Source organism: Bos indicus, chromosome 25 (assembly GCF_029378745.1).
Source record: "Bos indicus isolate NIAB-ARS_2022 breed Sahiwal x Tharparkar chromosome 25, NIAB-ARS_B.indTharparkar_mat_pri_1.0, whole genome shotgun sequence".
Taxonomy (NCBI): domain Eukaryota; kingdom Metazoa; phylum Chordata; class Mammalia; order Artiodactyla; family Bovidae; genus Bos; species Bos indicus.
In genome coordinates, this window is record NC_091784.1 from 3,612,349 (window position 1) to 3,623,427 (window position 11,079).

An 11,079-nucleotide genomic window follows, 5' to 3' on the forward strand; every position below is an offset into this window, starting at 1 on the left:
CTTTGGGCTTTGGAACTTTGTCTTTTCCGCTCAGCTCAGGCCCCTGGCCTACCACCGAGACTCCAAACCTCCTGCCGTCCTAGAGAGGGGGCGGACAGAAGGCGAGGGCTCGGGCCACAGCCGCTTCCAGCTTAGCTTCTTGCGGAGAGCTGAGATTTGCTGCCCAGAGACCCCGGGAGCCCGAGCCCAGAGACCACATGAGGCCCTGGAAATGGCTGGCCTGTGCACGGTAGCCGGTGAGTCGTGGCCCCGGTACAGGAGCTCAGCGAGAGCCCAGACGCCTCCTGCCGGCACACTAACACCTGCTGAGCCTTAGAGCAGGGCCTAACTGGGCTGCCTGGAAGAGTCGGGTGTGGAAACGGCCTGAAGAAGACCTTGATTCTTTTGCTGGGACCCGGGTAAAATGAGGCAGTCCATACTGGAGGGGTACGTGGTGATGAGTGGCGCGCAGGGGTGGATGGTAAAGGGCGAAGAAACGTTAAATACGGGCTTTGCTGCATTCACTCCTTCATTTTTCAAATACGAGATGAAAACGTGCCTTCCAGGTCCTTTGCTAAATATCGAAGAATAAGCGATGCAAAAGCCAGACAAGATCCGTGCCCTCAAGGGGTTCCGCTCTAGTAAGGGAGACTAACAAGCAGTGTAAACGTATAAATGACATATACATTACTTTCAAGTAGTGACAGATGCCAGAAAGAAAGGAACCGGGTGAAGTAAGGGAGGATGTTAGGTACTGGTTGTCGGAGACGGCCCCTCCCAGGAAGGAACGTTCAGGCTTTGGGGGTAGGACCTTCCAAGCTAAGGAAACAGAACGGATAAAAGCCCTGCCCTGAGAAAGAGATTGGTGTTCCAGGAGTTGAAATGACACCAGTAGTGGAAGGGAGGGGTGGGGGTTGGTTAGAAAGGTGAGACTTGAGAGAGGCTGTGGCCTGCGATTTCTCCCTGGTGTCTTGTGTGAAGGGTGGAGAACGGGCGTTCTTGAAGATGGTCCTACCGTGGCGTCCGCATTCTCATGCTCCTCGGCCATCCAGAGATGTGTGATCAGGCAGGCTTCCTGCCTGGGTTGCAGAGGCAGGACTCTGTGGCTTGTGCCTGTCACCTCCTGGAACTAATGCCAGTTTTTCTGTTCTCAACTAACAAAGCGCCAGTTGAGCCCTAATGATTAAGATCCAACAGGCCACTGACCAGAACAAGCTGGGCTCAAATCTTCCAGGGAAAGTGGAAAAGATGCCTGGGAGGTCCTAACTCCTGCTGTCTTTCGTGCGTGAGTCCTCTTTCCTGTGGCATGACCGTTTGACAGGCTCCTGGTGATGCATAATTCCCTGAGAATAACCATTCTTTATTGAGTGTTTCCTTGTGTTAAAAGTTAGTATTAGGCTAAGTAGTCTATGTGTATTCTCTCATTTATTTAATCTTTATAACAACCCTATGAGGTAATGAATCAGGATTCAGTTCAACTGCAAATAATAGAGACCCAAAGTAAAGATGATCTTAAACAAGACAGAAGTGAATTTCTTAAGACAACACCTGTAGGTGGGCTGGAGGTAGCTTATGGCAGGACTGGCATGGCAGCCCTAATCCACAAAGTCAGTAGATACCTAGACTCCTCCAAGCCTGCTGCCCCACCACCGTTAAAATCTCACCTCACTGACCCCAAACAAGCAGTGGGACTTAACCATATGTGCCGATTTTTAAAATTTTAACCAAATGGGAATATTATGTACAACTTCATGTTAATAAATCTGAAATTGTTGATGAAAGGGATGATTTCCTAGAAAAATCATAATATCAAGATTTAGTCAAGATCACATAGAAATTCTGAATATCCAGTATCCCCTAGGGAAATTATAAAAATAAAAAATATGTATTTTTACCATTTTTCTTTAAAGACTGGAAGAAAACCTGATTTTAGCTTGGGTTTAGGTTTGACAGGAAAGGCACTAGGACCACTGTCAATTTTCCAGTAGGCTGGGTGAGAAGAGAGACTCAGGTCAAAGGATTTGAACATTATTTGCTTGAGATGGGAAAAGACTTTAGGTGGGGAAATCAGCTACCCTGCATAAAGTGCACTCTGTGTGTGCATGCGTGTACTCAGTTGTGTCCGGCTCTTTGAGATCCCATGGACTGTAGCCTGCCAGGCTCCTCTGTGCATGCAATCTCCCAGGCAAGGATAAACTCTTAGTAGGCAGTAATGCTAGTTAGGGTTTACATTCTGGTTAAAATAGAGATCCAAAATAAGAGTGGCTTAATCTCAGTATCTGTTTCTCTCTTACACCATCATCTGGGCATAAATCCACCCACAATTATCAGGAATCCAGGCACTTCCACCTTCTTGCTTTGACACCCATAGGGTTAGTGTCATCTGCATGGTCCATGCCCCCATGTCCAAATTCCTGCTAGCAGTTGGGGAAAAGAGAATAGGAAGATAGAACCCCTTTCTAGTAAGATACATACAGCACATCTGCTCATGTATCATTGTCTTCAGTACAAATACATGGCCATACTTCAATGCAGTAGACTGGGAAATACATATTCTTTATTTTTAAGGGCCACATGCCCACTGAAAACTTACTATTGAAAGAGAAAACTGATACTGAGGAACCACTAGTTCTTCTTCAAATGAGAATAGATGCTCCATAATACAAGCATGGAAATATATATCAGAGACAAACAAAATGTATTTTCATTACCCAAGCCAATGATGCCTGCTGTCCTGAGTTTTTTCAATATTTATTTCTTTTTATTCATTCATTTATTATTTTTAGCTGCACCAGGATCTTAGTTGTGTCATGTGGGATCTAGTTCCCTGACCAGGGATCTCGAACATCGGCTGACTTCATTGGAAGTCCAGAGTTTTACCTAACCAGAGGGAAGTCCCTGTCCTGATTTTTAACACTTTGGGAGTTCTGGACAATGCTATACGACAAAGAAAAATAATAAGTACAAATTCTAGAAATGAATATAACTTTTATGGAAAGAAAAATTTTACTCTTTACAATATATATTTATATTTTCTAGCTAGAAAAATAAAACTATCAGAAGGAAAAGAAAATGCAATAAGATGGTCAACTTCAATATAACTACATACGAATAATTTACCAACTACCAGGAATGCCCAATAGAGTATTTGGTCGGTGTGCCGGCTATTAATTTATTGTCTCTCAGACCCCCCCCAGTAAACCCCTTTGGTCCTTCTTTGTGATAATGGAGCCAGATTCTTAGACGTTTCTCCTTCGCCAGCCAATTAGATGTTAGTCTTTGTCAGTAGAGGGCGTTGGAAGAACACTAAGGCCACAATGCAAAAAAACCTCCTGTGCCGTTCTCCACTGGGGCCAGTAGGGGGCGGCGAGGGACCCAATAACATCCACGTCATCAGTCTCAATTGAACAGACTGGGCTCATCCCGTCCAGTAAGTTGTTCGAACAAATACAGAAAGGTGTATGCAGTAAAGATCTACAAATACGGGAAAATGGAAACAACCAAAGTGTCCACGAGTAAGAGACTTTAACTGGAATATGGAACCTTCCTGCTCTGGAATACTGTGCAGCTTGCAAGATGGATTTTATTTATAAATGCTGCTTTGGAAACATACCTTCGATAGACTTTTGAGCCAACGAAACATAACTTAAATAGAACGATTCCAGATATATACTAGAAATATTTTTTAGAACACTGAAATATTAATAGTGCTTATTTATGAATGACCTTACTAGATATCCTTTCAGTTATTTTTATCTTTAGTTATTCAACAAATACTGTGCCGAGCACAATATTTTAGGTGATGGAAGTAGAGCAGTGAAAAGTCTGATCTTGTGAAAATTATAGTCGAGTAATGGATTTAAATATTATACAGATACATCAGGTAGTGATAAAGGTTAGGAAGAAAAATAAGGCAGGCAGAGGCATAACAGCGGGGGGAGGTAGGGGGCAGGAGCTGTTTACATAGGGTTAGGAAAAACCACTTTGATGGAGTGCCACGTGAGCTGACTGAGGAAGCTAGCTTTGTGGATATGGATACCTTGACAAGTTTATTTTCTTGCCTACACTAAGGATGCAATTCTTGCAAAATCAAACAACAACCAGACACGAAAGGATTTTCCACTTCAGAAAAAGATTTTGGAGCCTCAGATCTCCAAAACGAGTAAGAGGGTGGAAGCACGGACAGATGTACAAAGCTTTTCCGATGCGGCCCCCATGCTTCAGATTGTCCCCAGCCCGGAGAGCCCCGCTGTCCTTCAGTCAAATCTATCGGTGGCAGAGGGCGGGGGTCCTTCGGGGTGAGCGTCGCCGACGGCCGCGTCCGGCTGAGAGACCCTGGTCGACTCTCAGGGACAAAGAATCGCCGCCGGAGGTCCCCCGCCCCTCACTGAACTACTTTCACAGCAAGCATCCACTAAGAGCAGATGAAGGCTTGGGCGGGACCCTATAAGCTATAAAGGAGTCTCCCAGCGCCGAGCTCCAGCTCCTGGACCACGGTCCCCCCAGTACTCGACCCACTCTGGAGCGGGAAATGCCAAGGACTGACGGAAGAGTCCGCGCCTGAGCATCCCTTCCGGCGGAGCTGGCGTCCCACTCGTAGCTCGGATAAGCCATGTATCTGCCCACCAGGCCAGTCTTGGCTTCCCCTTTACGCCCTTCAGGGGCCAGAGGAGCACCCAAAAAACTGAAAAACCAAGAGAGATGAAAACAGTGCGAGTCTCCTCAGACTGGGGGAATGGGTGCGGCTGCGCATGGGTCACTGCCTTCTGATTGGCCATCCTTGGGAATTCTGCCCATTCATTGGTCATCCGTCAGAAAGAAGGCGGGTATAGTGGGAGAACGGCCTCCTGGGGAGTGTAGTGCTTAGTGCGTGCCTCGACGCGTGCGCTATGTCGCTTCCCAGCGGGCCCCGCGCGAACTTCCGGCACCCAGAGCAGGCGGCGGAAACTGGGATCGCCTGGGCTGTTGTGGGCGGTGTGTGTCTAGAGAGGGGCGGGACCGGCGGCGCGGCCCGCCAGGCTCCTTAGTTTTAGTACCGGTCTCTGGGCGGCCCGGCCCGGCCCGGCCCCCGGAGGCTTAGGCCGAAGGGGCCGCGCACCGCTTGGAGGTGCGGAGGGGAAAGCCTGGGGCGTCGCTTCAGCCGCCCGCCCCTCCGCCTCTCATCTCCGGGCAGGCAAGGCTCCTGGGACCCTGGCGGGGCTCCGGCCGGGTCCGCGCTCCCGACTGCCGAGTCCTGCTGAGCGACTCTGGTGAGTCCCTGGCTCTCTCCGAGCGGAGCCTCCTCCTCGGTCACTGGCGGATGAGCGTGGAGAGCGTACCTTTCAGGGGTTTTGTAAGGAGTAGGAGAATAAAGTAAAGGACGTGCTTCGCGTATAGTAGAAAAGAATTGGAAACGATCTGAGTGCCTCGCTCAGCTGGGATGGGTACTCATTAAGAAACGAGTATATCCGTACTGCAGGATCTCCTAGAGTGGCTGCTGAAGAAGCATTATTAGGTAGAAAGGCAGATTACTAAACCGTGTTGCAGTAAGAACTCATTTATGTAAAAACACGCACAAAGCACTCCCCTCCCTCCCCCTCCCCCCATTTCTGTGGATACATTTCCAGTAATTGCTCCGGGAAAGATTTGGGAGGTCAGCTGTCAGACTGTTGATGGGGGAGCAGCTGCAATGTGGAAGGAAGAATTTCTCTTTGATGTATTACTGTATTGTTTAAATCCCTCCTTTTATTACAATGGTTCATAATCACTTTTTTTTTTGAAACAAAAAAAGCAATTAAAGGGCTTCCCTGGTGGCTCAGTGGCCAAGAGTCTTCGACTGCCAGTGCAGGAGACATGGGTTGGATCCCCGATCCAGGAAGACCCCACAGGCCGCGGAGCCACAACTCCTGAGCCCAAGTGCCACAACCAATGTCGCCCCTGTGCCCTAGAGTCTGTGCTGGGCAACAAGAAAAGCTAGTTCAATGAGAAGCCTGCGCAGGGCAACTAGAAAGTAGCCCCACCAGTCTCCACGACTAGAGAAAAGCCGGTGCAGCCAAAAGTAAAAAAATTACTTTTAAAAAAAGCAATTGTAGAAACCCAAAATACACACGTTTCACTGTGGTGTAGAGTTGCAATAAGGTATAAGTATGTGTCATGTTCATGTGTATCTATGGATAATGGATGGCTCCAGGTGGTGTCTCTTTTGGAATTAAGTTTTCAGATTGAGAAAGATAATACAGCACATATATTGTATAACAATAACACTACCAGGAGAATCTGGGACAACACTCAGTAATCAAAACATTAGTTTAAAAAAAAATTTTTTTTTTGGAAGCACCACAAAGTTTGCAGAATCTTAGTTCCTCAACCAGCGATTGAACTCAAGTCCCTAGCAGTGAAAGCATCAAGTCCTAACCACTGAACCAACCACAAAATTCCCAGTTAAAAGAATTTTTTTTTTTTTAATTGAAGAATCATATACAGAAAATACATCAGAAGTTCAGCCTGGGAGAAGGAAATGGCAACCCACTCCAATATTCTTGCCTGGAAAGGTCCATGGACAGAGGAGCCTGGCGGGCTGCAGTCCATGGGGTTATGTGACTGAGCACGTGTGCATGAGGGTTGTGGGAGATGGGTTGGTAGCAATAAACTGGTGGAACTAAAAAAAAAAGAATTCAGCTTGATGAATTTTTATGAACTGAACAAATACATTAATATTTCTGCCATACAACATATGAACATTTACATTACCTGGGATAAAAGGAAATTATAAATATGCTCATCTCACGTCAGTAGACCAGGTGGTGAAAACCTGGGAGTTTGGGATTTGGGAACTGAGGATAAGGGGCCTTGCACCTGTACTGGGAGGAGAGAGAGAGAGAAGCATGAGCTAAACATCAGAGGAGCGCCTATAAAGGCCCTAGGGTCAGGAGGAATTGGAGCTAGAGTCCCTGGACGTCCTTCCAGGCCGGTGCTTGCTCATATACCACGCCCCCCGCCCCACTCTTTTGCTCTTTCCCCAGGAGTGCCTGTCCAGATGCCAGCCCCGCTGCCACTGGGGAACCCTCTGGGAGACTGAAGACCCAGGCTGAGGCTGACTGGCCCTGAGCCCTAGGCCAGGGCGATGGCAGCCCCCCCAGAGCCTCAGGACCAAGCCCCTGAGGAGGGAGAAGGGCTTCTGATCGTGAAGGTAGAAGATTCCTCCTGGGAGCAGGACCCTGCCCAGCCAGAGGACCACGGGGACCCAGAGGTGTGCCGCCAGCGCTTTCGGCAGTTCTGCTACGGGGATGCAGGCGGGCCCCACGAGGCCTTCAGCCAGCTCTGGGAGCTCTGCTGCCGCTGGCTACGGCCTGAGCTGCGCACCAAGGAGCAGATCCTGGAGCTGCTGGTGCTGGAGCAGTTCTTGAGCGTGCTGCCCCTGGGCGTCCAGGACTGGGTGTGCCAGCGGTGTCCAGGCAGTGGCGAGGAGGCTGTCGCCTTGGTGGAAGACCTGCAGAAGCAGCCAGTGAAAGCTTGGTCACAGGTGAGGGGCCCCTCCCCCACCTTGGGGGCACCTGGATGGCATGTGAACTGAGGAGAGCTGGCTGTCTCCCTAGAGATGAGTCCTCCATAGGTCAGAGGCGGGGGTTGGAGAGGACACGGAGAGCCGAGGGAGCGTCCACGGGAGCTTGTCATAATGTGTGGCCTTTCTGAAAGATACCATCCAAATGAATCTGGTTTCTTTTTGGTGACTTTGGAGGGCAGCAGCAGGACCAGAGGAGGCATGTTCCGAGAAAGCAGCTTTTGGCTCCACAGGATCTGCAAACGTTTATTTGTGTTCTTGGGAGGCATCTGGGGAGATGCTGATGTGTTGCCTGGGAGTGGGGTCTTGCCCTTGACAGGAAGGTCTCCCACCACGGCCCCTTGCTAAGTGGCTTTCTGATTCTGGCCTTTGGAGGCTGGTCCTTGCCTCATGCTTGGTCGGGGAGATAACACTGCCCAGTGTCTTCTGGTCTCCCTGGGGGCTCCGTGCTGACCACCTTGCCCACCCCCAGCCTCCTGAGGAATGTGTCCTGTGTCTCCTTCCCAGGGATTAAACTCTGTCTCCCCGGTCTGGTCTCGATGCTGATGAGCGTGTTGTGGTTCCTGCACAGGATGTGCCCTCAGAGCGGGCGGAACCTGAGGCTGCAGTCCAGGGGTCCCAGGCCCAGGGGCCTCCCTGGAGGGCGGGGACACGAAGCCGGCCACCTGTACCCTGGGAGCCGCACAGCCGTGGTGGTGAGTAAGCTTGAAGGTGGCAGAGTGGCTGGTCAGGGGCCTGAGTCCTTCTCAGGTGTTACCCTAAGGGGAGCAGGTAGGGTATTTCTGTTCCAGCAAGGCAGGGTGTGTGTATGTGGGTGTGTGTGCAAGGCATGTGGTGTGTGTGTGTACAAGGCATGTGTGTATGGTGTGTCTTTGTGTGTGCAAGGCATGTGTGTGTGGTGTGTGTATGTCTCTGTGGTATGTGTCTATGTGTGGCATGTGTGTATAAGGCGTGTGTGTGGTGTATGGTGTGTGTGTGGTGTGTGCATGGCGTATGTCTATGTGTGTGTGTGTCTGTGTGTGGTGTGTGCATGGTGTGTGTATGTGGGGGGGGTGTGTGTGTGTGTGTGTGGCATGGGTGTCTGTGTGTGTAAGGCATGTGGTGTGTGTGTGTATGTGTGAGAAAGACAGCATGTGAGAGCCCTTGCTGCCGGCCTGGGCCAGGCTCTCTGAGGCTCCATTCTTCCCCACAGCCCAGCTTCCAGCTCTTAAACAGGGGAGCACCAGAGAGACGACAGATACCTGCTTTGCCTCTGGGGTGAGTTACCCATCCCTTTGTCCCCTCTGACCCTGATGAGTCCCTGAAATGGATCTCTCCTTCTCACAAGGCCTCCTCCATCCATCCTTTTCCTGCCAGGACCCATCCTGTTCCCATCCCAGCGCCCTTCCTATCTCCACCCATACCTGCCTGGGGAGTCCTGAGCAAGGCAACTCTGAGCTGGGCTTCCTCACCTCATTCTAGGGACCTGTGACATTTGGAGACATTCCCTTTTATTTCTCCCGGGAAGAATGGGGGTCCCTGGACCCTGCCCAGAGGGATCTCTTCTGGGACATAAAAAGGGAGAACTCTCGGAATGTTGCCCTGGGTAAGCATTGGGCACAGCCGGGGCTCTGGGTGGGATCCCAGGCATAGATTGTTTAAGCCTGTAGTTAGTAAGTGGAAGGTGCGGTAGATCGGTTAGGTCTGTAGTTAGTAAATACCTCTGTTCCGGAACCCTGGCAAACCCCTTGGGTGCTCCAAACGGTTTCTCTGCCGTCGTTCTCATGTCCCCGTTGCATGGAGGCTGGTCTTCTGGAGCGCAGGGCTGTCAGACTGAGCGCCCAGGCGCTAGCCCGGAGCCCCGTTCCCGCTCCTCTCCTCTGTGGCCCCGGAACCGCATGGCACTTAGGAGGCTGCCTACTACCCCTTGCAGGTTTGGGGCACAGGAGCCACAGTGAGAAGTCCCGGCTGGAGGAGGTGGTGACGGCGCTCCCGGACCAGGCTGCTGGCAACGAGACCGCATCCTGGAGGCCGGAGGAGGCCGAGGCCTGGGAGGGTGGGGCCCGGCCGGGGGCGCCCCGGGGGCGGGTGGTGGGGGCGCGGCGGGGCCGGCCGCCCACGCACCGGCGGCAGCTCCGGGACCTGGCGGCCGAGAAGCCGCACAGCTGCGGCCAGTGCGGCAAGCGCTTCCGCTGGGGCTCCGACCTGGCGCGCCACCAGCGCACGCACACGGGCGAGAAGCCGCACAAGTGCCAGGAGTGCGACAAGAGTTTCCGCAGCTCCTCGGATCTGGTGCGCCACCAGGGCGTGCACACGGGCCAGAAGCCCTTCTCCTGCACCCAGTGCGGCAAGAGCTTCAGCCGCAGCGCCTACCTGGCTGACCACCAGCGCATCCACACGGGCGAGAAGCCCTTTGGCTGCAGCGACTGCGGCAAGAGCTTTTCACTGCGCTCCTACCTGCTGGACCACCGGCGCGTGCACACGGGCGAGCGGCCCTTCGGCTGCGGTGAGTGCGACAAGAGCTTCAAGCAGCGCGCCCACCTCATCGCCCACCAGAGCCTGCACGCCAAGATGGCCCAGCCTGTGGGCTGAGGACGGGAGCGGGACCTACCCACCCGAATCCACCATCTCAGTGTGGCTTCCCGCTCACGGAACCGGCGGCCCTGCCCTCCTGGGACCCTGGCTGACGCCTCGGGGCATGGAGTCCTCCGTGACCTCACTGCCAGACTTCTAATGCTCCAAGGTTTTTCTTGCCCCTCGTTTCCTGGAGCCCCAGCACGTTGCAGGCGGGTGGCCTGAGCACGGGGGAGAGGCTGGCACACAGGGAAGTCAGGACTCGGGCAGGGCCTGGAGTCCCCATCCCAGAGCCCTCTTCAGCCCTGCTTGGCCCCGTGGCTCTTTGCTCCCAGCCTCTGGGCTGGGTCCATGGGCCAGGCCTTCTGTCCTGCCATCCTGTGACTTCCTGTGGGAGGGAGGCTAAGCCTCAGGGTGCTGCTGGGGTCGGGGGTCGGGGGAGGGGTCAGCCCACACCTGTGAAGAAGTGGATCCTGGGTTCAGAGGCTTGCTGGCCTCCACCCCTTTCCATGTCCAGGCACTGGCCTCTCTGGCCTGTCCCAGCAGCCCAGAAGCTGCCCGCCTCTGCTCTCAGCCAACCTGCCCCCAGCTGAGTTCCCGAGAGTCACCCTCCACCAGCTGGGGAGGGCGGCGTGGGCTCCAGGGACAGAGGCCAACTGTGCAGACGAAGAACAGGGCCGGCCGAGGCTGGCTGCCTCTGCTGCCCCCCACCCCCTCGAATCTCGGGGTTTACGGTACTTCATGCTAGTGCTCTGTCGGCACGCTGTTGCTGACTCCTGAGGCATTGCAGTCCCTGCAGAAGGGCATTCACAGGGACTGACCACAGGCCCTCCCAACGAGCTGGCCCAGCTGGCCTTAGAAGGGCAGCAGAAAGATGAGAATAAACATGGAAACTTTCTCCAAGCTTCTCCTGTTCTTTTGGTGGCTGCTGGGAGTGGGGGGTGGAGGGGCCTGGAATTCATCCTGGGCCTCCTGACCTGGTGGTTCTGTAGCATCTGGTGCTGGAC

The 11,079-nt window shown here is 52.7% G+C and overlaps 1 protein-coding gene across 2 annotated transcripts; it reads left to right on the plus strand.

The window, feature by feature from the left end:
• The first annotated feature begins 242 nt into the window (after positions 1-242).
• ZNF213 (zinc finger protein 213) lies at positions 243-10,970 on the plus strand. 2 transcript variants are annotated; one of them, XM_019987401.2, is made up of 6 exons: positions 243-426; positions 6,981-7,480; positions 8,091-8,214; positions 8,712-8,776; positions 8,981-9,104; positions 9,432-10,970. In XM_019987401.2, the coding sequence occupies exons 2-6, from the start codon at positions 7,082-7,084 to the stop codon at positions 10,088-10,090; spliced, it is 1,371 nt and encodes a 456-aa protein (XP_019842960.2). In that variant the 5' UTR covers positions 243-426; positions 6,981-7,081; the 3' UTR covers positions 10,091-10,970. The 2 variants fall into 2 exon arrangements, with proteins under 2 accessions (XP_019842960.2, XP_070635631.1); XM_070779530.1 differs by lacking the exon at positions 243-426 and adding an exon at positions 4,920-5,228.
• The last annotated feature ends 109 nt before the right edge of the window (positions 10,971-11,079 follow it).